Below are 22,664 nucleotides of genomic sequence, written 5' to 3' on the forward strand. Positions count from 1 at the left end.
TTTATCGCCTTCAAATTGATGACAAAACACTGACCTTTGGAGACGTTTCTAAGTAACTGTAGTGTTATTTATTTAATGTTCACATTGGTGTTTCCTATGCATTATCTTTCGGGGGAAATGAGTTAAATGCTTCAGGCAGTGACTTGCTCTGAGGGTGATGACTGTCACTAATTCCATCGTTACTTGTGTTATCTGGTTGAGTCTGTGTTTTATTAGATTCTTCTGGGGATAAACATCCAGAGGTTACAGTGATTAGAATGAAGGCCAAGAGAGCAAGGAGGAAAGTTTCACCTGCATGTTTTACGATTCACTTAAGATTTGTACATTTCGGTTGGGAGGTAGCTTGTCTAGTGTTCACGAGACCCCAGGATCGGTCCCCAGCACTATAACATATATATTTGCTTACCCTATGATTTTGCAGAGAGAGAACTCTGAACCCCTTCCCCTAGTTGACCTTACCTGGTGTACAAACTGCTTGAAATTTCCCTTAAACTCTCTTCACTAAGGAAAATGGACTGTGGAAAACTAAGTAGCATTCCTTTTCACTTACCCACTGCTGGAGGGCCGGGAGCTGGAATCATCAGACACTCATCCCAGATTCTCTCCTGGCCCGTTTCCCCTTTGTTAGGACTATTAGCAGTGCCTAACAACCTAAGTGAGCGTTATCACTCTCTTCTCCTGGCTTAGCAATGACACGGCACTTAAGGAGCAAATGGTAGATACTTGGAATGATCCAGAGGACATTGGGGTAGACCAGATGTCCACCTCAACCTGCTAGGAAAGAGCCTGGGTCCTGACTTCCTTTTCTAGGGCTCTTTCCCTTTTGACTGTACTGAACCTCTCAATGTGTCTCACAAAGGCATGGTATGCAAAATGGCTTTCTCTTTGAACCTAATCTTATCTTTGCCCTCCTGTTGTAAAACCATAGTTTCCATTTCTTTCTTGAGGCCAAGGCTAGGGTGGGTCACTTGATACTCTAACTTCTTCGGTTGACATTGAACTAAGGATAAAATAGTTGAGTTGGAAAATACTTCCTCTGTACAATACTGAGTAGTGTAAAATTGTGACCTCAGAATAGGTGGGGAATTAATTTTAAAATCTCCTAACAATACTGTTTCTCTGCCTTTTAAAGTTGTTCGTTATTATAAACAAACAAACAACCACCACAAAACCAATAAAACCACCATGCAAAACCACTGCAGTTCACCTAGCCAACCATGTTAACAAAGCTGAAAAAGGTATGAGTGGAGAAGAAAGCCAGGGAGAGCCAGTTAGAGGAGGTCTACTCTGACAGGGTTGCAAGATAACCACTAGCTGGAAGAGAGTACCAAAAATGTTCCAGGGAATTCTTAGAGAACACAGTATGCATCCTGACTTCTTACTTACTAACTCCCAGTCTAGTATTGAAAGAGATAAGATTAAATGAGCAGAATTAAGTGATAATTATGTAAACAAAAACCAACCTTAAATTACCTGGCATTAGATATGGTTGTTGACTCTGTGCCTATCATATAAATCATTCTAATTGAGTGGGCAGTGTTACCTTCCAAACCTGAAAAACTCCTAAGTAGAGAACATTCTGAGGAGGCAGCCAGGTCTCCTTGGATACAAGCATCAAGTCTGATGTGGTCAAGACAGGTTCACTGATAGGAAATTGTGTGAAGGTAAATGTTGTTAAGAGCAAATATAAACACAGGCTATAGAAAACTGAGGAAAGTTTTCTACATTTTAATAATAATTACAAATATATATAATACAGATCAGGCAGTGGTGGCACACACTTTAAACCCAGCACCCAGGAGACAGAGGCAGACAGATGTTTGTGAGTTCGAGACCAGCCTGGTCTATATAGTGAGTTCCAGGACAGCCAGGACTACACAGAAAAACCTTGGCTCAAAAACAAAACAAAAATTCCCACAAACACAAATGCAAATTGAATATAATACTGAACTAAACTCTCGACCTCAGAATTCTGTTCACAAACCCAGCTTTTCTTATAGCCCATCCTCCAGTAGTAGCTTTTGTTAACCACTGACAATCTATGTCTTTCTGGGCAGTTCTCTACTTTTTACAAATGCCATTTTTTAAAAAGTGGACTCACATCATGCTGTCTTTCTGTGGCTTCCCTTTTCCACTCAGCGGTCTAGCTGTGGGCACATGAGCATCTGTGGACATTTGGGCAGATATGCACATTCAGTCCAGATAGAGGTTTAGCTCCGTCTCCTAATTGGCTGCATGCTAAGTCAGAGCATTAGGTAATTTAACCTGCGCCCATTTGTTGTCATTGTTATTGTAAGGATATTTTATTCACTGGTGTGAATACCCCACGTTTTCCAGAACTCTTGAGATAACTTCATGCTGTTGTCTTAATTTTTTTTCAATTTTTAAACAATTTTTCCATTGTCAGATGGAGCATCTTTTTTTAGATTGTACTGTTACTTATAGAACTTGTAAATTACCTGTTAAACTTGGTCTTGGTCTTTTTCTTATTAATTTAGAAAAGAACTTTGTATATTGTGGAAGTTGGCACTTTTTTCATATAAATAGCAAATGTTTTCCTGGTTTTCGTCACTTTGTAAATGATATGTTAATTTTTTTATTTTATGTATTAAGACTCACCGCTCTTGTAGCTTCTCAAGGTAAAAAACACTTATTCTACGTGAATATTTTCTTGAATACATTTTTATAGCTTTACAATATTTTTATGGCTTTCTTTTTATATTTAAATCTTCAATTTATCAGGAATTATAATTTTTATGAGTTTAGTAATTCAGCTTTATTTTTGCTGCCGCAACAGCATTTATTGATTAATTTACCAGTCTTCACTTGATTGTGCCCTGAATCCCCAGGCCGGGTCTACAGAGGCCTGGGTACAGATACTGCCGGAAAAACAGGATGTGTGGGAATCCTCAGTTTGGGGAGTGCTGTTTACTGCCTGTTGACACCTTGAGGCAAAGACTTAAAGATTCCCAAGGCCTCAGACAATGACTTGAACGCTGACAAGAGCACTAGTTCAGTTTATGTGCCCGGCTTGTTTTTCTTCCTCAGTGACCTGGAGATTTGTTAGATCACAGCCTTCTGGCCAGGAACTCACTTTATTTTCTCATTTAATCTCTGGCATTGCTGGTCCCAGAAAAGCAGCTAAGTAATAATAACGTTAAGTGCTTACATTGTACTTTTCATCCCCAAAGTGCTATCTAAACATTGACTAATTAAATGCATTGATGAAAGGATCTGCAGAGGAAAGCCGGATCTGGTTGCACACCTGTGAGGGACCATTCCTGAAAGGCCCTGCTTCTGTCTTTGAATGGCACTCAGCAAGCCGGAGAATAAAAAAGCTGCCACATTATTTCACTCCTGTTGAAAATGTCCTAGGGTATCTTCTAATTAGCCTAGCTAAACTCACCTTTTATCTGTCTCCCCAGATATTCCCTTTCTACATTCCTGGGGCTATTCACCAAGCCTCTTTTGATGTTTGCCCCCATGGTTAATCACAAAATCATAGACTCTGCAAACTTAGGGGGATCCTTGTTGATCATTTCGTTTTGAATGATTAAGCACAATCACTCAGTTTGGTACATGGGGAAACTGAGGCATGGAAAAGCACATGACCTAAGAAAAGTCTTTTGGCTTCCTGAGGACATCCCTGGGAGCAGAAACCAAGATTGCTAACTTCTGTTGTGAATCAGCTGCATCCTCTCTGTATCTGTGTTATTTTTCTGTTTTCATAACATTTCCCCATCAGTTTTTGCTCTCATCCGCTCCCTGCTTACTTCTGTCTATTCTTTCCACTCCCGCGTCTCTCCTGACTCTTATAGTCCTTCCTTATATGATCAGGTAAGGTTGTTTTTGGTTTTCTTCTCTCCCTTTCAATGGGGTCTGTTAAAAGTACTCATATTGTTCTCTACTCAGGTCCCCTCTGGAAACTCATATTTCTCCAGTGTCCCCCATATTCATGCATAGAGAGCCTTTTCTTCCCAATTGAATTGAATTCCCAAGAGTTCAAGCAATAAGACTGTAATGTATAAGGTCATCTCTACATTGAAAAAACCTCCACAAGATGTGACCATTGAAAAGAAGTGTGTTATTGTTCCCATAGCCAAAGAGATCTAGTACAGATCAAAATTATTAGTGCAGCCCAGCAGGCATGGTGGCATACACCTTTAACCCCAGCAGAGACAGGTAGATTTCCATGAGTTCAAGGCCAGCCTAGTTTATATAGTGAGTTCCAGGCCAGTGGACTAGATTTAAAAAGAATAATAATAATTAAGTGAAAATGGAGTACAAACCTGGACCTCCTGGACTACATGTTCTTTTACATGGAAGGGAGTAGGCACACAGACCTCAGTATTCCTGGCCTCATCCAAACCTGGCCTGACCTCTGACCCCAGATACTTTCAGGAAGGACCCTTTCGAGTTGTGAGGGTCCTTGAGAGAGAGGAAGCCAGAACTGCCACCAGCCAGCTGAGTGATGGCCTCCCTTCTTTGAGTCATACTTTTTCAAGAATTAAATAAGAAAGGTGAATTTAAATGACTGCCTGGGTCTTTTTCTTCCTATTTAATAAGGCAATAATGCTAAGCCCATATGAATGGTAGACAACTCAATCAGATTTATCTCAGGTGTATAAGTAATTCAACAGAGAGCAAATTCTGCTGATCCTCCTTGAGAATTTTCTAGAACTGTCTGAATTTTAAATATTTTAAACTATTTCCCCACATATAAAGACTACACAGCCTGCCGGGGGCTTAGATAGTGGAGCCACACAGCTGTCTTTACTCTGCAAGTACTTCATCCACACCCATGGGTGTGTGGCTGGCAGTCCTGGGCACAGCAGTCCTGGGCACAGTGCAGAGAACTGTAGGAAACAGGCCCTGTTTCATTATTACTATTTTTTTTTAATAACTCTTCATCCGGGTTATCTTGGCCATTCTAAACAATGGACGAAGTGGAATCAAAATTCCTTTGTCTTTTATTCTTTAAGACTCCAGCGGGAAGCAAATGTAACATGAAGGGAGTGACTGTGGACACTCACAAATCTACCCACCAACACTAGACCACATCGAATTATCACGTAGTTTCCAAAGTCTTAGTGGAAACTGTCACCCTTAGGAGAGGATCAGATAAGAACTCTTTGATATCCTACTCATCCCTCAGCACAAAGATTGATAAGCCAAAAGACTCCGTCCTGTGGAGCAGTCCTGCCGTGGGGGAAGAAGTGTGGGGGCTAATTAGAGAAAAGGAGTTTTGTTCATGTACACACACCCAGCACTGAGCCGGGAGGGGGGCCTCAAAGGTGAACTATAGAAGAATGGAGGTTTTCGCCCAACTTTCTGAAGTGGGAATTGCTATACACTTTTAGTGGTATGCTTCTCTGCCCTCAAGGATTTGTGAGTAGAATTTAGAATGGGAGGACAGAATAGTCTCAATGTGAATTGGGGTTTTCAAAGCTTGAGCAGGGTCTGTTTTGTGTGTGTTTGTTTTGAGACAGGGTCTCACTCTGTAGCTTAGGATGGCCTCCAGGATTCTAGCCTCCTCCCTCAGCCTCCGGTGCTGGGATTGCAGACATTCACACTAACTTAGCTGGTCTAGGTCACTAGGCATCTGTCTGCTGCCCAAGAATGCTGAGAAATGGCACACATTTGCAAAATACAACCTTTCGTGCTCATCTAGCCCAGAAAATGCAAACCGAATTATATTAGAGGTTGTACTACATACAGCGCATGACTGTTTAGACTCTTTCGTTTCTTTGAGCCTTCCTGTTTCTGGTGGCTTTGTTCAGCATGAATGGGGTCTTCTGACTAGGCTTTTAGAGTAGAAGTCATTTTTGTCAAGGGCGGTAGACCTCTTAACCCCAGAATTCCCAGTAGCGTCCAGAATCTAGATGTTGCATAATGGCAACAAGGAAAGCTTGTCGTGACAAATCCAAGGGAAAGCATTAGTGGCCGCGCAAAGTAAATCTGAGCGAGCCTTGTCCTGTGTGGCTGCCCTTGTCACCCTCTTTTTCTGCACCGTCCCCGTCCGTGTAGACCGTGAACTTTGTGACGGTGCCCCGAAGGTGAAGGCAAACAACACAGAGGTGGTGTGTGCCCCTCTTCCAGTCCCACAGATCGCCACTGGCTGCAGACCTTGAACATGACACTGGTATTTCCTGGTGCCACACATGAGTAATAAGCAGCTGGTTCTGAAGCTGTGGTCTGGAGAAGGCAGCACTGGGTTATTTTTTAACTTAATTGTAATTTTTGATTGGTCTGCAAGAAAGTAAATCAAATAAAGGCTGTTGTCTTAGTCTGCAGAAAGCCATAGGCCTCAAATTCCAATGCTGACCATCTTGACCAGAGTAGAAGAGGGGAAATGTGTGTATCCCCAAGCTGGAAGTTCAACAAGACAGCTTTTATGGGTGGGCTGTTTTTGCACCAAGAGAATAAGCATATTTGGTATATTTCTCAGATGACTGAATCTTATAAAGTGACATTTGACAGTCTCTCAAATTCCAAGAATACTTGAAATGATTTAAATGAATTTTTAAAAGGAAAATCTAGTAGTCAGCTTGATAATTACATTTTGTTCTTGTCCAACAGTGCAATGAAATGATACAATTTTAAGTCACAGTTGGAGTTTTATGTTCTTTGAGCACCCAGTCAGTACAGCAGCTCTGCAATAGTTGTGTGCCCTCCCCAAGTAAATGAGTCAGACTGGTCCCTTCCTTGCTCGGGACAAGAAATTAAGTCCAATGGAAAACAGAAATAAGCTCTCACTGCACTTTGGGCATCTGTCTTTCCTCAAGGAAGAGTCGGGTGTGTGGAGAAAAGTGGATGAGGTTGAGTACAGAGGGCGAGGAGATGGGGGAAGAGCTACACATGCTTTCTGCTAATTGCTTTGTCAGGCTCTTACTCACGTAGACATGCAGTTTGCAGAAAATAAATGGAAAGGTAGCTAAGCCTCGTCCTACAGGCCCGCTTTCCTTCCCACAGAGCCAGTTGGCCATCTGCTCACAAAGCACCTGAGGCTGGGGATGAAGTGTCTTTCCGAGTGTCTTTCCAACTGTTGATGGCTTGTTGCAGTTAGATTAATCTGTGACTAACTTACTTGCAATCTGAAAGAATAAGAGACGATTCCCAGATGGTGCTAGGATGTGATTTTAACGGGCGATTTCAGTTGAGTTTGTCTCCCCAAGCCTTTCGCCTCAGCCAGAATGAGACGTTCACCCAAGCTCTGTTCCCTTGTGGACTTGAGCGATATCAGAGGCATTTGATGTGTCTGTTTTGCTTTCCTTCCTCCTGATAGCATCCACACAGAAGAACAATGGGCCTTTTGAAAACTGACATGTCAACGTCATACCTTTCTTTCTTACCCCTGCTACAGCTCTAAAGTATTTGGAAGAGAAGTGAGTCTGAGTTATTGATGATTTTGATTTAGATGAAGAGAAGGCAGCAGTCAGCTGTCACTTACTGACCAACTGCCGTCAGACCCCATGCTCCCCACTTCACCAGCATATTAAACCTGATCCTCTTTTCAGCTCTCTATGTAAATACTTGCTGCTTTTAGTTGAGGAAGCCAGAGCTCGGGGAGGCTTAGTAACTTGCAGGAGTCTCCCAGCTGGAAGGGAGACAGCTACCATTTGTGCCCACATCAGCCTCGCAGTATGCCACCGCTTCCGAACCCAGAGACAATGAAGTGTGGTGGGTGAGGAAAGCCTGTGAGGTCAGCTCTATGGAGACTCTTTAATGAAGCCAACCGCTTGGCACTACGCCGGCACAGAGCAAACCTGTGCGATGGCTGTTTTCTCTTTTTAACTCTCACTGACCAATTTTGTTAAGAAAATACTTGTGACCTCACACCTGTAACCGTAGTACTTTCTTATATTAGTTATAACTTTTTTCTTCTTATTAGAATAAAAGGGGGAAATGTGGTGATATTGTGTCTGGGCTAAAATGTGATATTTTATGTGTATGTTAGTAAGTCAAGTTGCCTGGGGGTGGTGAAGTACAGAGACCAAAGCGGGAGGCTTGTGAGTTTGAGACCAACCTCGACTACGTGGGAAGACCCTGTCTCAACAACAAAAACAGAATACACTTGTACTTCCCTTTGTACCAGCCAGCTCTGGCTTGCCCCCAGTTCCACCACAGTCTTCTGGAACAACTGTAGTCTGGGTGGAAGATCTGTAAGACTTTCTTAATGCTGAGCCCTGTAGAGGACTGTTGTTGCTCACGGCGGCATACCAGTTCAGGGGGACGTAGCAGAATTCAGTTCCCATCTGACTTTCCTCGGGTCTGTGTATTTTTGGCCAGTGCACCTTCTCCCGGTTAACCGTGCCTTGCCCATTGTCTTTCTCCGGGTGGAGTGGGGTCCGGGTAGCTTTGTTCTGCTCTTCATTCTCAGCTGGGAATGAAGGCTCCATCTAAGGCCACCATCCTCCTAGTACTTCTGCAATAGGCTCTTGACCTCAAGCCACACCAAGATGGCTTCATGTGGCATTCAAAAGGGTAAGGCTCTTAGGTGGGAGAGGGAAGGCTGTGGAAGACAGGACACTGGTGTGTTTTTGAGCAGTTATCCACATAAAGGGATGTCTTATATTTTGAAAGGAACCATACAGAATAGCACACATGGAGCCCACTTTTCACAGTGATGCAACCTCTAGACCAGAGGCCACGATAGCCGTTCCTCATCCCCTGCTGTCTTTGCATTCGAGGACAATAGATCCTTGTTCCTGGAAATGTATAAGTATAAAGTCTTTCCTTTCAATAATATAAGTGGAATGTTTATAAATTCTAAAATTAACTTGAAAATATTACCTCACTCTTCTGGGGGAAAAAAAAAATCTGTAAGCGCCTTCAGCTGTTTGGAACATGGCCCCAAACCTGAGACGACAATGAAAAAGAACAGTAATCAAGTACAAAACAGTAAAGCAGACTCCTGAGGAAGTGAACTGCCCCTTCCCCAATGCTGTCTCGGGGCTCCTACCTCACCCACACAGCACAGTGACTGGAAATGTTGGTGACATCCAAGCAACACCACACCCAACTGCAGGCGGCCAAGGAAGAGGACAGGGCAGCACCGTTCCTCAGTCAAGGAACTCAGTGCCTGGCAGGGAGGGGATGTCTAAAAGGATAATGGGCTTACTTTTTGCTGCCAAGTGATCTGCTCTCCTAAGCCGTCCCATGTGAGGTGCCAGGGCGTAGATAAGAGTGGTCAGATGCTCTCACAGTCATATGCCCAGTGTATAAATGTTCAACACACAATAAGCAAGACAGTCGGAAAACAGTAGTAAAGGAATAAGCAACCTTGAGTTTCATGTTACATCACATGGTGTGAAAGTAAAGAGATCTGTGACAGTTGTAGCTAAAAATGTGTTTCGGAGCCAGGCAGTGGTGGCACATGCCTTTAATCCCAGCACTCGGGAGGCAGAGACAGGTAGATCTCTGAGTTCAAGGCCAGCATGGTCTACAAAGTGAGTTCCACAAAAGCCAGAACTGTTGCACCAAGAAACCCTGTCTTGAAAAACAACAGAAAAAAGGCAGGGGTAGGGGGGTCGCTGAGGGGATGGTTCAAGTCAGAACAGATTAGAGCCACAAAGCCTCCATGAAATCTCAATGCGTGGTAAGAAGAGTGACATCACCCTCCTAGAGGAAATGACCTGGAAGGACAGGAGCGAGAGAGAGCATGTCCTGCGTCGGCAATACTGCTCACAACTGAAGATGCCCAAGATGGAGCATGGGAGCTGGTGTGTGGGCTCCTGTTTGGGAGACCTTGCAAAGCAAGTGAGACATAAAGTCTAGTTTTCCCAGTTCTCTTGTACCCAACATCAGGGACATCGTAATTTAGAAAGGTTCTGTTAAGTCAGGGAAGAGCTTTCATTAGTGATAAAATGAGAATTCACTGAAGACTTGAGAGAAACGCTGATATGTGAGGAAAGTCTTTTGGAAAACTGACTAATGCATGTGTTCAGCAGATTAACGAAGAAAGACTGGCTCCTGAGATTAAACTCAGAGGTTATCTTGTTAATCTAGAGAGGTTGGTAAGAGTCTGGAGCTGGTGAAACTAGGTTGAAGGAACTCGGCATGAACCTTGAAAATGCTATGCTGAGTGAGAGAAGACACACACACACACACACACACACACCACACACACACACACTGTATATGGTTCTGTTCCTATGACATAGCTTTATAGGGACAGAAAGTAGATTAGTGATTCCTAGAACTTGGGGAAATAGAGCGTGATGGCAGTGGAGACTTAACTACTCCATTTGGGAGCTGCAGGGAGGGCTGCTTGTAGTGAAGTGTGCAACTCTAAGTAAACCAAGGTTTAAACTGAAATAGCTGAGTGGTGTGGTGTGTGAATTATATCTCAATAGAGCTGTTATTTCCAAATAGTGGGAGAGGGAACCAATAAAACACAATGAATGAATGACAGGATATCTGTGTTTGATGGAATTGAATCGCTCATGGTCAACGCGTAATTTCCACCTTGGCTATCAATGAAAGAACAAGAACTGCTACTAACACTATTATTACTTGAAATATGTGCTTCTAGAATACGCCAAAGAATCGTATAGATATGATTATCATCAGTGAAAATTCAGTAGCACGATTCTTTGTCACTGAACACAAATATCCTAATATTCTAGCAACAGCTAAAATAAAATTCAAAAATTTAATCTTGAAATAGTCTAGAAGTAAAATGGAGTGGCTTCTTGAGAGGATAAACTGATTCTTATTAGTTAATAAATGAAATGTTAGTAAAATGGAGGTATGTGTGTAGTGGGTTTTTTTCAAAAGGCCATTAGTTTCCCCAGGTAGGAATAAATATACATCACTGGCCATATCAAATCAGTGAAATATTTCAGGAGCCTTCAAAATCTTCATCCTCATGTCCCGATGAGTTCTAGATGGAGAAGAAACTTAGATCATGATGCTCAGTCTCTTTCAGACCCTGGATGAGAACCTGTGTCTTCCTGGGGGTCGCTCCTCACCTCCTCACCAGGATTTCAGACCATCCTAAATTTTTGGGCCTCTGTTTAAATGAGTCATTAATTGTGATTGCTCAAGGAGGAGAAAAGGAGCCTAAACTCAGCAGGATTGTCACCACAGTGTAGAATCAGGGCTGTGACATGGGACAGTGTTTGGTGGTTGGGCATTTCCTAGAATGTGTGTCTGTCTCATGTGTTGGTGGTAGGTGCGTGCCCCTCTGGGGTTATTGAAGTTAACAGTCCCTGAGAGAACAGAGCTGGGAGAGGTTTGTCTAGTATACCTACATCTTTCTATAGGTTCTGGAGGGGGGGGGAAGAGAGGTGAAGAGTGGGAGAGCACATGATGGTCCAGCTCAGAAAACAACCCTCGTAATCTCTACCCTCTCTATCAGGAAAAGATCCATCTCTAAAAAGCGATAAACTTGATTTTACATTCAGTTTTTGTATTTAATACAAAATGATATACACTTGATACTGTAAAAAGGCAAAGCCACAGTATACAGAGTGGCAACCCGGCATCTCTGCCCTGTTCCCTCCTCTGCATTGACCATTGTGGTATTGTTCCCAATGCTTAAAATCCTCCTCCATTTCCAGCCTCATTTTCCTATAAACAATTGCCATCCTTGAAGTCTTCTATTTTGAATTCCCAGTCATTATGCTTACCCATTTCTCTGGGTGTGACTACTGTGTCTCACTTAGGTGTTAATTGGAGGTAAAATTGTCATTTGAACTAGGTACTTATTAGAGAAAAAAAGGTATCCAGGTAGCTATTCCTAGTTATTTCTGGCAGTCTCTAAGTTGACTTCATCTTTTTTCCTGATATCAAAATCAGCATATAAAGAGTCATTAATAAAGAAATTAAGGAATTAATGCAGAAATAAAGGGCAGACTTTTGTCTTACTGGTGTGTGAGGTGTTGAAGTCTTTGAAGCCTATAAATAGTAGTTAAGTATAAAGTGATATGACTGCCATGGGTTCCAGAGTCATGGATTTTGTAGGCCAGCAAGTACAATGATAACAGAGGGGCCGACAGGCGCATCCGTGGCACACGGTGGGATCCACTGCCTTGTGGACAGCCCATGCCTTGTCGGGAGCATGCAGCGAGGGTCATTGTCGTGCTAGAATTCAGGCTAGTTTTGCAAGGTCATTGGTTCTTTTCAAAAGTAGACAAAAGTTGCTGTTTTGCATTGTCACTGCTGCTCTTAATGTGAAGACCTCCATTTTTTAAATTTGCTCATTTAAAAAAAAAAGCTAAGGAATTTAAGATTACAAGCTGAAAACGGCCCTCAAAACAGGTTACACCTCTTTAAATGATCACATTTACCAGCAGCAAGAGAAAGCCGCTCTTCTTTATTTGCTGCGTGTTCATGGGGGAGAGAGTGGAAATGACGTCACATTAATTCATCAGAGGAAAGCTGTGCTGCTGACCTAATCACACAGGCCTCCGAGCCCATGCTTCCTCTGAGTGTCCTGCAAACTGCCAGCCTCCTCCTCTGAACTTGGTCTCCCTAGGTCGGGCTCCCCATGCCCCACACCACACTGCAAAAGCAGGAACCCAGAAGGAGCCTGGGCATCCTCGTTTCCAAGCTCCAGTGGATAAACCGGTTCCCTTGGAGCAAAGTCCTGTGCCTTTTCCCCACTGAGCTGCTGGGAAATTGTAATTAGAGGTTTTCCTGTTGTAAGGGAAAGAAAGGCACCCCTTCCCTCCCCGCGTCTGCAAGACTCGAGTTCTCAATGCTGTGCCTCCCTGTCCTGTCTCTCTTTCTGCAGGTGATAGAGGGCAAGCTGGCTCCGTTCTTGGGCAAGGTCATTAAATTCGCCACCTCGCACGTCTACAGCTGCAGTCTTTGTAGCCAGAAAGGGTTCATCTGCGAAATCTGTAACAATGGCGAGATCCTCTACCCCTTTGAGGACATTTCAACAAGCAGGTACAGACTATCTCGGCCTATGGAAATGTATCCCAGTGTCACCTGCGCTTTCATCCAGGCAGCTTTGGCCTGAGCTGTCTCTCCCACACCCATCTGTCATCGGGTTCCTCTAGTTACTGAAAGACAGTTTCCTCCCTTGGCTTCCCATTTGTTCCCAACCCTTGCTCTCCATCTTTATGCAGAAGGAGCCCAGAGAGCTGCAGAGGAATGCTGCCTCACTCTAGCTCATTAGGTAACGACCTGTGTGTTCAGATTCAGCCTTGGAATAGATTAGGGAAGAAGACTCCCACCCAGCTTTCCAGAGCCAAATGATTAGAAATGGGAAAAAATGGAGACTCTGTCTCAAAACAAAAAACAAAAAAAACCAGCAACAACAAACAGAAATGGGAAATGGCCTCCTCAAAGGAAAGCCAAGCTTAAATTGACTGCTCGAACTGCAACTCAAGGCCCTGGTGAGGAGCACATTTTCCAGACAAGGCAGAGATGAAAGTTTTAGGGCCCAAAGACAGAGAAGTGGAAGTTCATGGGGCTTAGTTTTCTAACCAAAGTCATGTTTGGGCCTCAGCACGTCTCTGGCAGATGGACAGCTTTCCCACTGACTTAGATCAGTTTTGACTATGGCTTTTCTAGACTCACAAAACGATACATAGCACTTTTCCTTTCATCCCAGAAACATAATAGAAATACTCACTGTGTGTGCTCTGGCTTCTTTGGCCATGAGTGTCATGGCTCATTTCCACCCTGCAAAGCTCATTTACATTGTGGTTCAGAGCAGAAAGGAGGCGTGTAGCCAGGATGAGCATGTAGAGCAGAGCTGACGTGGTGAGCGTTGACTCAGCCCTTGGCCACTTGTTAAACCCAAAGACGATTTATAAGCATTCAAGAACTTGGGTTAGCCGATACGTAGAAGGACACACAAATGCAAAAGTGTCCTGAGTGTGGATCCTTTGCTTTTTTAGATACACACTCATAACATAAGAACTTATACACAAGTGGTCATAGCAAAAGTATGTATAGTATCATAAAAAAGGAAACAACCTAAATGCTTATCAGCTGACGAAGAAACAAAATTTGATGTATGCCCCCAGTGAACTATTCTTTAGCCTGGAAAAGTGATGTAGAATTGTTGCATGCCACAATATAGACTTAACAGAAACTGGGTGCAAAAAGCCACATTTTATATGATTCTCTTTTTATAGAATGCCCCAGATAAGGAGATCCAAAGTCAACTTGTGTTTGCCTGGGGCTTGAGAGAGGGATAAGGCCTCTAATGAATACAGGGGTTTTGATGATGCAATTGTCGTAGGTGTAGATTGCAGAGATGGTCACACAATTTTGTGATTGCTAAAACTCATGAATTAGAGGCCTTGAGGGCCAAGCTTTATGGCACACGAGTGATACTGTGATAAAAATGAGTAATAAAAATTAAGATGCTTCCAAACGAATAAGCCATATGTTGGGTCACAAAACAGATCTCAGTAAGCTTAAGGAGACTGAAACTATACCGTGTGTGTTCTCTCGCACATAGAATTAAAACTCCACACTAGGAAAAGGACTGGAGACCCCTGAAATGTTTGGAAACTAAGCAGTGTCCTTCTAAATTACTCCCGGGGTAAAGGAGCAATCACAAGGGAAATTTTTGAAGTATTTTTAAGTGAATGAAAGTGAAATATGTGCATATGGAATGAATATGTAAAAATATTCTTTTTTTAATAAAGAATGTTTTTGAATAAAGAAATGTTAGGCCGCCTGGTGGTGGTGGCAGTGGTGGCGCACGCCTTTAATCCCAGCACTTGGGAGGCAGAGCCAGGCGAATCTCTGTGAGTTCAAGGCCAGCCTGGTCTACAGAGCGAGATCCAGGACAGGCTCCAAAGCTACACAGAGAAACCCTATCTCGAAAAACCAAAAAAAAAAAAAAGTTAAATGTTAGGCCAACAGGTTTGCCCAGCCTGTGTCCTGTGGCCTATGGTCCACATGAGGCTGCATGAAGCCAAGGACAGCTATGAATGCAGCCCAGTGCCAAACTGTGAACCTAATGGAAACATTGTGAGATTTCTCTTTTCTTTTTCTTTGTTTTTTTTTTTTTTCGGGGGGGGGGGGGGGGGGGGGGGCGGGCGGCGCGGAATTCACGACAGGGTTTCTCTGTGTAGTTTTGGTGCCTGTCCTGGATCTCGCTCTATAGACCAAGCTGGCCTTGAACTCACAGAGATCCACCTGCCTCTGCCTCCTTTATGCTGGGATTAAAGGCGTGCACCACCCCTGCCCAGCAAGATTTCTTTTTTCATTTGACTGGTTCTTGAACCTGAACTTTGCAGATGATGATGTCGTATCTCAGTGTCAGAAGAATAGATACACCTGACTTAGTGGAACTTAGAGCCCTAAACATCTGTACTTGAAAAAAGGGAAAAGGATCTCAGTTAGTCTAAACATACACTTCAAGAAACTAAAGAACAAACAACCCCAAACAAGCAGAAAGAAGAATATAGATTCAAATTCATAGAAATTCAAAGGGACTTATAACAAGCCAGAAAAATGACTAATTTTAAAACCTCCCAAAGGCCACATGACTTCACCTGTGACTCTTCTTGAATATTTAAAAATAATAATAGTACTTCACATAAGAACAAAGGAGGCAATCTTTTAAAAAAGGAATTGACTTTATGCGTGTCACACACACACACACACACACACACACACACACACACACACACACACACACACACACACCCTTAACGTGTACTGACAGAACTTCAAGGAGAAATAAGTGGGTCTGCTGTGACAGAGATGTCAGTCCTCTGGTGAGGACAGCTCCAGCAGGCAGAGATGCCGGGCAAGCGTGTACTTACACCAAACAGCACTGTTCGGCACAGGAGCTCACTGACGTCTGCAGAATACTGCGCAGACAACGCAAGCGTGTACTTACACCAAACAGCACTGTTCAGCACAGGAGCTCACCGACATCTACAGAATACTGTGCAGACAACGCAAGAATGCACGTTCTAGTCAAGCACATGTGGAGCATGCGCAGGAAACAGCACTGTGAGGCGTAAAACACACCTGAACAAATTCCACCTACTAGAAATCATCCAGAGCACGTCCACAGATCACATCTTGAACTAGAAATCAGGTCGGGGTAAGGGGGTGACTTAGTGGGTAAGAGTGCTTCTGTGCAAGCCACCTGACTTTGAATCCCCAGTACTCACACAAAAGCTGGGCCTGGCCCTGTGTACCTTTAACCCCTGGGGTTGGAGGGGAGCCAAGATAGACAAGTCCTGAGAACGCACTGGCTAGCAAGCCTAGCTGAAATGGTAAGCCTCGGGTTCAAAACATAAAAGTGGAGAAAGACAGAGGAAGATATCCATTGTCCTCCACTGGCCTCTGCATACATCCGTATAGATACATGGGCCCACATACACGTGTGCGTATACACACACACACACACACACACAAACCAGTAACAGAAAGATGTGAGAAAAATCCAAGAGCATTTGGCAATTTAAAAAAAGCTTCTAAATAACGTGAGTTGAATATGTATGTTCATTTGAAAGCATGCACATGGATGTTTATAGAAACTTTATTCCTAATTATCCAAAACTATAAGCAACCATAAGTAGGTGAGTGGTAAACAAGCTGTGATATATCCATACAGGCCACAAAATTGTATGACATTCTAGAAAATGGAGAATTGGAGAGACAGTCAAAAGATCACTGGTTGTCAAGATTCTGGGCTGGGAAGGGTAACTAGTAAAACAGACTGTAGAATTATTCTGTGTGATGCTGTAGTTGTGTGAACATGACATTATCATACACATTTGTCAGAACCCATAGAACCAGACAGTACAGAATGAACTGGATTTAAACTGTAGACCTTGGATAAAATAACATGTCGGTACTGGTCTATTAACTGTAACAGTGCCACACTGCCACAGTGAGGTCATATAATGGGGAAGATAGACGCCGGCGTCAGTGATTCCCACTAAGGAGCTCTGACGACCTGTGACTCTGGCACTTCCGAAGGTCTCTAGAGTGTTAGAGGCTTTGTCCGTGTGAATGGTTGACTCCAAGATCAAGATGGAGTAGTGTTTTGTTTGTTTGTTTGTTTTTGGAGCTGAGGATTGAACCCAGGGCCTTGTGCTTGCTAGGCAAGCGCTCTACCTGTGAGCTAAATCCCCAACCCCAAGATGGAATAGTTTTAAACCAACTTTCTTAGAACAGAAAACTTACAAAGATACTGCAGAGTTTCCACACACTGTACATCGCACCGTCCACCTCCAGCTTCCTCAACCTAACACGCTGCATCTGTGGAACGGAACTAGTAAACAGTGAGTCATCATTAGCTAAGCTCTGTGGCTTGTTTTTTCCATAGTTCCTTAGTTTTGCTGAATCCGTTTTCTATTCTAGGGTAGTACATTACATTTAATTTTCATATCTTCCTAGGCTAAGCTATGACAGTGTCAAAGATTTTACTTATTTTGATGATCTTGATGGTTTTGAAGGATACTATTGGGTATGTCTGTTTGGGGTGGTGTTGGTGCTGTTGTTTTAAGAGTAGAGTTAGGGCAGGCATGATTGGGCATACCTGTAATCTCAGAAACTCAGGAGCCAAGGCAGGAGATTGCCACAAGTTCAAGGCAGCCCTGAGCTGCATAACAAATTCCAACCAGCCTGGGCAACATAGAGCAAGACCCAGTCTCTAAAACCAGCAGCAACCGCGTTAGACTAGGCGTTATGCATTCAGGGGAGACTGTGGAAGTAAAGTACCATTTCATCACATGACAAGCACATCACCGTCATGGCTTACTGCTGCAGGGTCTGTGTGCCAGGTTCCTCTTCCAAGAAGTTACTCTTCTTCCTCTCATACCATCCTCTTTGAAAGGAACCACATGGGACGCTCGGTAGGTTTCACTGTCCTGGGAGCAGAGCATGCCCAAAATTATTTGAAATCCTTCTTGGGAGATCTGTCCTCCCCCGCCCCCCACTTGTTTGCTGTTCTTGTCGGTGTGGATTGATTCGTAGCTCTTTTGTACCTTCGGTTGTACAGTGTTGGTCTGTTGTTCAAGCTTTTCCAGCTTTGCATTCACGCTCTGCATTGGCTCCAGAGTCGCTTTGCAATATCTCAGTCATTGTGAGTTTTGCTTGTTTGTTTGCTGTTCAGCGTTTTCTTCCTTTCTGGCTGTACCAGATGATCCAGGCTGATGCTTTACATCTCTCACCCTCATCCAAGACGCAGCCACATGTCTAAGGAACCCTCTCCTTTCACTGAGAATGAACATAGAAGCCAAGATCTGAGCATCTACCACATTACACATTCTTAAATGCCACTAGTCCCTAGACTTGTCCTTTGACAAGGACTGCACACAGAATCTTCTGGAAGATTTGGTTTCAGTCCTAAAATCTATATCTTCAAGGATATTATAAGAAAGAATATATTCAAAGATAATATGACTGTCAAGGCTCTGAATTCTCACCAAAATGTCCCTGTTACCCCATGTGAGAGGCCTTGATCCAGTGGGACAGAATCTGTAGCTATTTAGAATCCTTTCTCTACGAGCCACAGGCAGCTGTTCCAACTTGCAAAGTGTATGATTCAGAGTGAACCTTGACCATCCTTCCTGGAATCTAGGTTGATCGTACTTCTCAGGAACCCATTGCACTTCCTCTCGGTGCTCGTTTCCAGTCGACCCTGAGAGCAGTTTACACAAGTCTACAGGAAAAGACAAAAGAAACAGTCAGAATTTAGTGGGGAAAAGTTTGAGTCAGAAATACATGCCAGAAATAAATGTGCTAAATAAAATAATTAGAATAATGAGGTCATTGTGTCACTGAAGGCTTTATGAATGAAAGAATGTGATATGTGAGATTGGCCTTAAATAATCTATACACGGACTGAAGGGATGGATAGGAATGAAAGAGAGTGCCGTCAGTCATTTGAAGCTCAGTGATAGATACACAGGGATTTATTGTACTGTGCTCTGTACTTCTGAATATATTTGAAATTTTACATACCAAAACATGTTTTAACATCTATATGTAAAAATCTTAGAAATGAGATACTTAGTGAATTTGTCATCCTTAGTACTTAATGTCCTTGTAGAGCCAAATTGTATCAGTAGTATTATAGCCTAATTAAAAAAAAAAAAGTACAGGCCAGGTGGTAGTGGTGCATGACTTTAATCCAGCACTCCGGAGGCAGAGACATGTGGATCTGTGAGTTTGAGGCCAGCCTGGGCTACAGAGCGAGTTTCAGGCCAGCCTGGTCTACATAGAGGAACCCTGTCTGGCCAGATGGCGGTGCCTAATGTGCAAGTATGAGGAGCTGAGTTTAAAGCCAAAAACCCACGTAAAAACTAATGTGGTACACATGTGTCTGGAGCCTCAGTTTCCCTACAACGAGATGGAATATAGAGATAGCTGAACCCCCAGAATCCCACCACAGCAAACAGCCAATAAAAGACCCCGTCTCAAACTAGATGAAGTGTGAGGGCTGACACCTGAGATTGTCCTTCGACTTCCACACATGCACCACAGCGTACACACACACACACACGCACGCACGCACGCACGCACGCACGCACGCACGCACGCACGCATGCACGCGCCACAGGTACACACCAAACTCGCATGATATTAAAACTACTCTCTCTTTCAAGAAATAATTTATTTGTTTTTTGTTTTTACTTTTTAAAGACAGGGTTTCTCTGTGTTGTTTTGGTATCTGTCCTGGATCTCACTCTGTAGACCAGGCTGGCCTCAAACTCACAGAGATCCACCTGGCTCTGCCTCCCAAGTGCTGGAATTAAAGGTGTGCACTACCACCGCCCGGCCAAGAAACAGTTTCTTGAGTGTAGCACTGGTATATATTGGGCCACCTGCTCACAGTAGTATACAGCTTGAGGGACAGAAGAGCCATTGGACAGTTCTACGAAAGCATGGTTGGAGCTAAGTGGCCCTGGACCCCATCTGCATGAGGATGTGCATGGTAGGGAGGAAGACCCTTTCCGTGGTTTCTAGGGAACTCTGTGCTGACTCTAACACACTCATCTTGGTGAGTGGAATATACTGTGTTCACACTGCATTTTCGATTATGACCATCTAACAAACACTGGTCAGCTTGGACTTTGTTTTCCATAATTCACTGTCTTAAGAGAATGCTTCCTGACTGGGATGTGAGAACATGCCCCTAGTTTCAGTGTGCAGAGCTCCTCCACTGGCACATGCAGAAACCACGCTAGAATTTTGGGGACTGGCATTGGCCAGCAGCAGCAGTTCTAGCAGATTACACCAGGTACTTCTTTCTTCTGCCTGTCCACTTTTTAACTACACTTCATTGATTTATTTTGCATACGTGCGTGTATGTGTGTGGACACTCCATGCGGAGGTCAGAGGACAGCTTGTGGATGTTCTCTCTTTCCATCACGTGGGTTCTGGGGATCAAACCCAAGTCATCAGGCTTGGTGGCAAGTGTCTTGATGCACTAAGCCATCTCCTGGCCCACCTCTGCTTTAATGATAAGGAAACCACGTTCAGGGAAAACAGTTTACTTGCCCCATTGGATAAGGCGAAACACTTAACTACATCTCACTCAGCATCCATCCTTTTCAGCATACACCGCTGCCTCCTCTGCAGCTGTAGTCTTCAAAGACGTCTGCAGGATATACCCTGAAAGTAATTGGAAAGCTATCTAGATCTGCTTCTCTGAAGAGGTGCTTCTCAATTGTCCCTGTATTTGCTCCTCTGGGAGTTTAGACACCTGGGGCAGTAAGCCATGGTCAGACTGGGATGGGGCAGATACACATTTCTGCTGTGAAGTGGAAGAATGGCTATTGTGTACGGGGATAAGAGAGGGCTTAGTACCCTACATCACTGGGCAGTGAGGTTGTCTGGGGAAGCTGGGGGCCTTGTCTTAACTACCCCAAGCTTCTCAGGCACAAATGAAACACCTACAGCTCCTTAACTAAGAATCCCTTCATGTCCAGACTGCAAGATTTGAATACAATAGAAAGACCGTTCTGTAACTAAGCTTAATCCAGCATTTATCCTCAGAAAGGATACAAGGGAAGCCTGGCTTTAGGAAGAACAAACATTCCATTAAAACAATGGCAAAAATCCCATATCCTAGAGAAATAGAAACAACACACTCCCGATAAAATAAGAAGTGAGAGCTCTAACGTCTAGGAATTGCAGGTTCAAAGATTGGGGTGATATTGCAAGAAGACTTAAAGAAAAACGGTTGAGTATGCAAGCAGAGACGTCACGTTGAGTCCACAGCGTGACCCAGGACTTACATGTTTTTTTTCATTCTTTAAACTCTCTGCTGTGCAGCTTTCTGTCAGTCATCTCCACACGGCACTAATCATCTCTTGATATTAAGGGCCCCATCCTGTTGCTACTGACGGGACATCCTCACTATCTCCTAAACACTTAATTTGAAAACACCCTGCGCGCATCTTGGAAGAGGCCTGTGAACTCAACCAGCCCACCCCAAGCCAGTGCCAGCCTTTCTGTCCTGGTCCATTTGGCTTGGCTAATTTTTATTTTTTCAGACGACAGGGAGTTGTCCCCACTGGCATTCAAATACAGAAACCATTGCGCGCCAAGGCTTTTTACTGCTATACCCTTCTGCGCAGCATCCAGATGTGGGTGAGAGGATTATACACAACACAGCATTGAGTTTGTTGGCCCCATAGCGTATGCATTCCATAAATACTTATTGTTTTGTTAGCTCGTGACTGCTGACAATGCTTTTTAAAGGAACTAGCTAGTGAAGGGAGTTTCACGGCTTCCAAATGTACGGCGGCATTACAAAAGCCTGACCTAGACCCAGCTTTGTATACAAGGTTGGAGCCACTGACCTGCCATGTAAGGGGTTGCTTTGGCATGGTCTGTCCAGCTTGCCTTTGGGAAGGCATCAGATGATGTTCTTCCTGTGTGTTCCCAGGGTACCTGCAGCTCTGGCAGAGGTCTTCTAAAAGGGTCTGTTATTTTAAGTTTTGAATATAAGGTTTAAAAAGTACAGGCTGAGCTGGCTCTAGTCGTGCACACCTCTAATCCCAGCACTAGAAAAGCAGAGGCAGATGATCTCTAAGTTCGAAGCCAGCCTGGTCTATATAGTGAGTTTCAGGCCAGTCGGAGTTTCCTGGTGAGACCCTGTCTCGTAAAAACAAGACCAGACAGTAACAGTAAGAACAACAATAGGAAAACGCAACAGTACAGACTGAACATTGCTTGCAGTTTCTCTTGGTGTCCATGTAGCTGATTTCTCTTCCTCCAAGAAGTGAGGATGGCCCCCAGGCCCTTGAACTTATTAGCACTGCGTTCCCACCAGTTGTGCCGACCGGCTCTCCCGCCACATCCCATCCTGACTCTGTAGAAGAGCTTTCCCCGCATCATCTTGAGAACGAGCATTGGCCTCATGGGATGCCCGGAGCAAGTGAGGCTACAAACAACTCCTCATGGCTGTGTTGAGAACTGTTTTCTCAGGTCAGTTCACAGAAGAAAGGGAAATGGGAAGGGAAAATGGTTCTTGAAAAAAATCCCTCCCAAGGATCTTAGAAAATGGAGCCTGTTGCTTTTACCTATCCGGCCGAAGTCCAGAATCATCCAGTGTGTGTAAAGCACATGAGTTTTCCTAATATACTTGACCTATTGAAAATGCTTTCATCATTTTGCATTTTGTTGACATCCCTACCACCCTGGCTGCCTCTGAAGACCTGAACTTGTTGGGGTAGATACAGTTCTTTTCCACTGGCACTGTCTGCCCTTCTTCA

The 22,664-nt window shown here is 43.8% G+C and overlaps 1 protein-coding gene across 3 annotated transcripts in view; it reads left to right on the forward strand.

Annotated features, from left to right (window-relative positions):
* The window catches only part of Plekhm3 (pleckstrin homology domain containing M3), a 164,960-nt gene that overhangs the window by 123,897 nt on the left and 18,399 nt on the right, over positions 1–22,664 (forward strand). For 2 of the 3 annotated variants that reach the window (XM_015993891.3, XM_042260221.2), the window contains exon 7: positions 12,740–12,897. The exons of the other annotated variant lie outside the window; for it this stretch is intronic. In XM_015993891.3, the coding sequence (XP_015849377.1) occupies positions 12,740–12,897 (158 nt within the window). The remainder of the gene's footprint in view (positions 1–12,739; positions 12,898–22,664) is intronic. 3 annotated transcript variants of the gene reach the window in all.

This window comes from Peromyscus maniculatus, chromosome 13 (genome assembly GCF_049852395.1).
Source record: "Peromyscus maniculatus bairdii isolate BWxNUB_F1_BW_parent chromosome 13, HU_Pman_BW_mat_3.1, whole genome shotgun sequence".
Classification (NCBI taxonomy): Eukaryota; Metazoa; Chordata; class Mammalia; order Rodentia; family Cricetidae; genus Peromyscus; species Peromyscus maniculatus.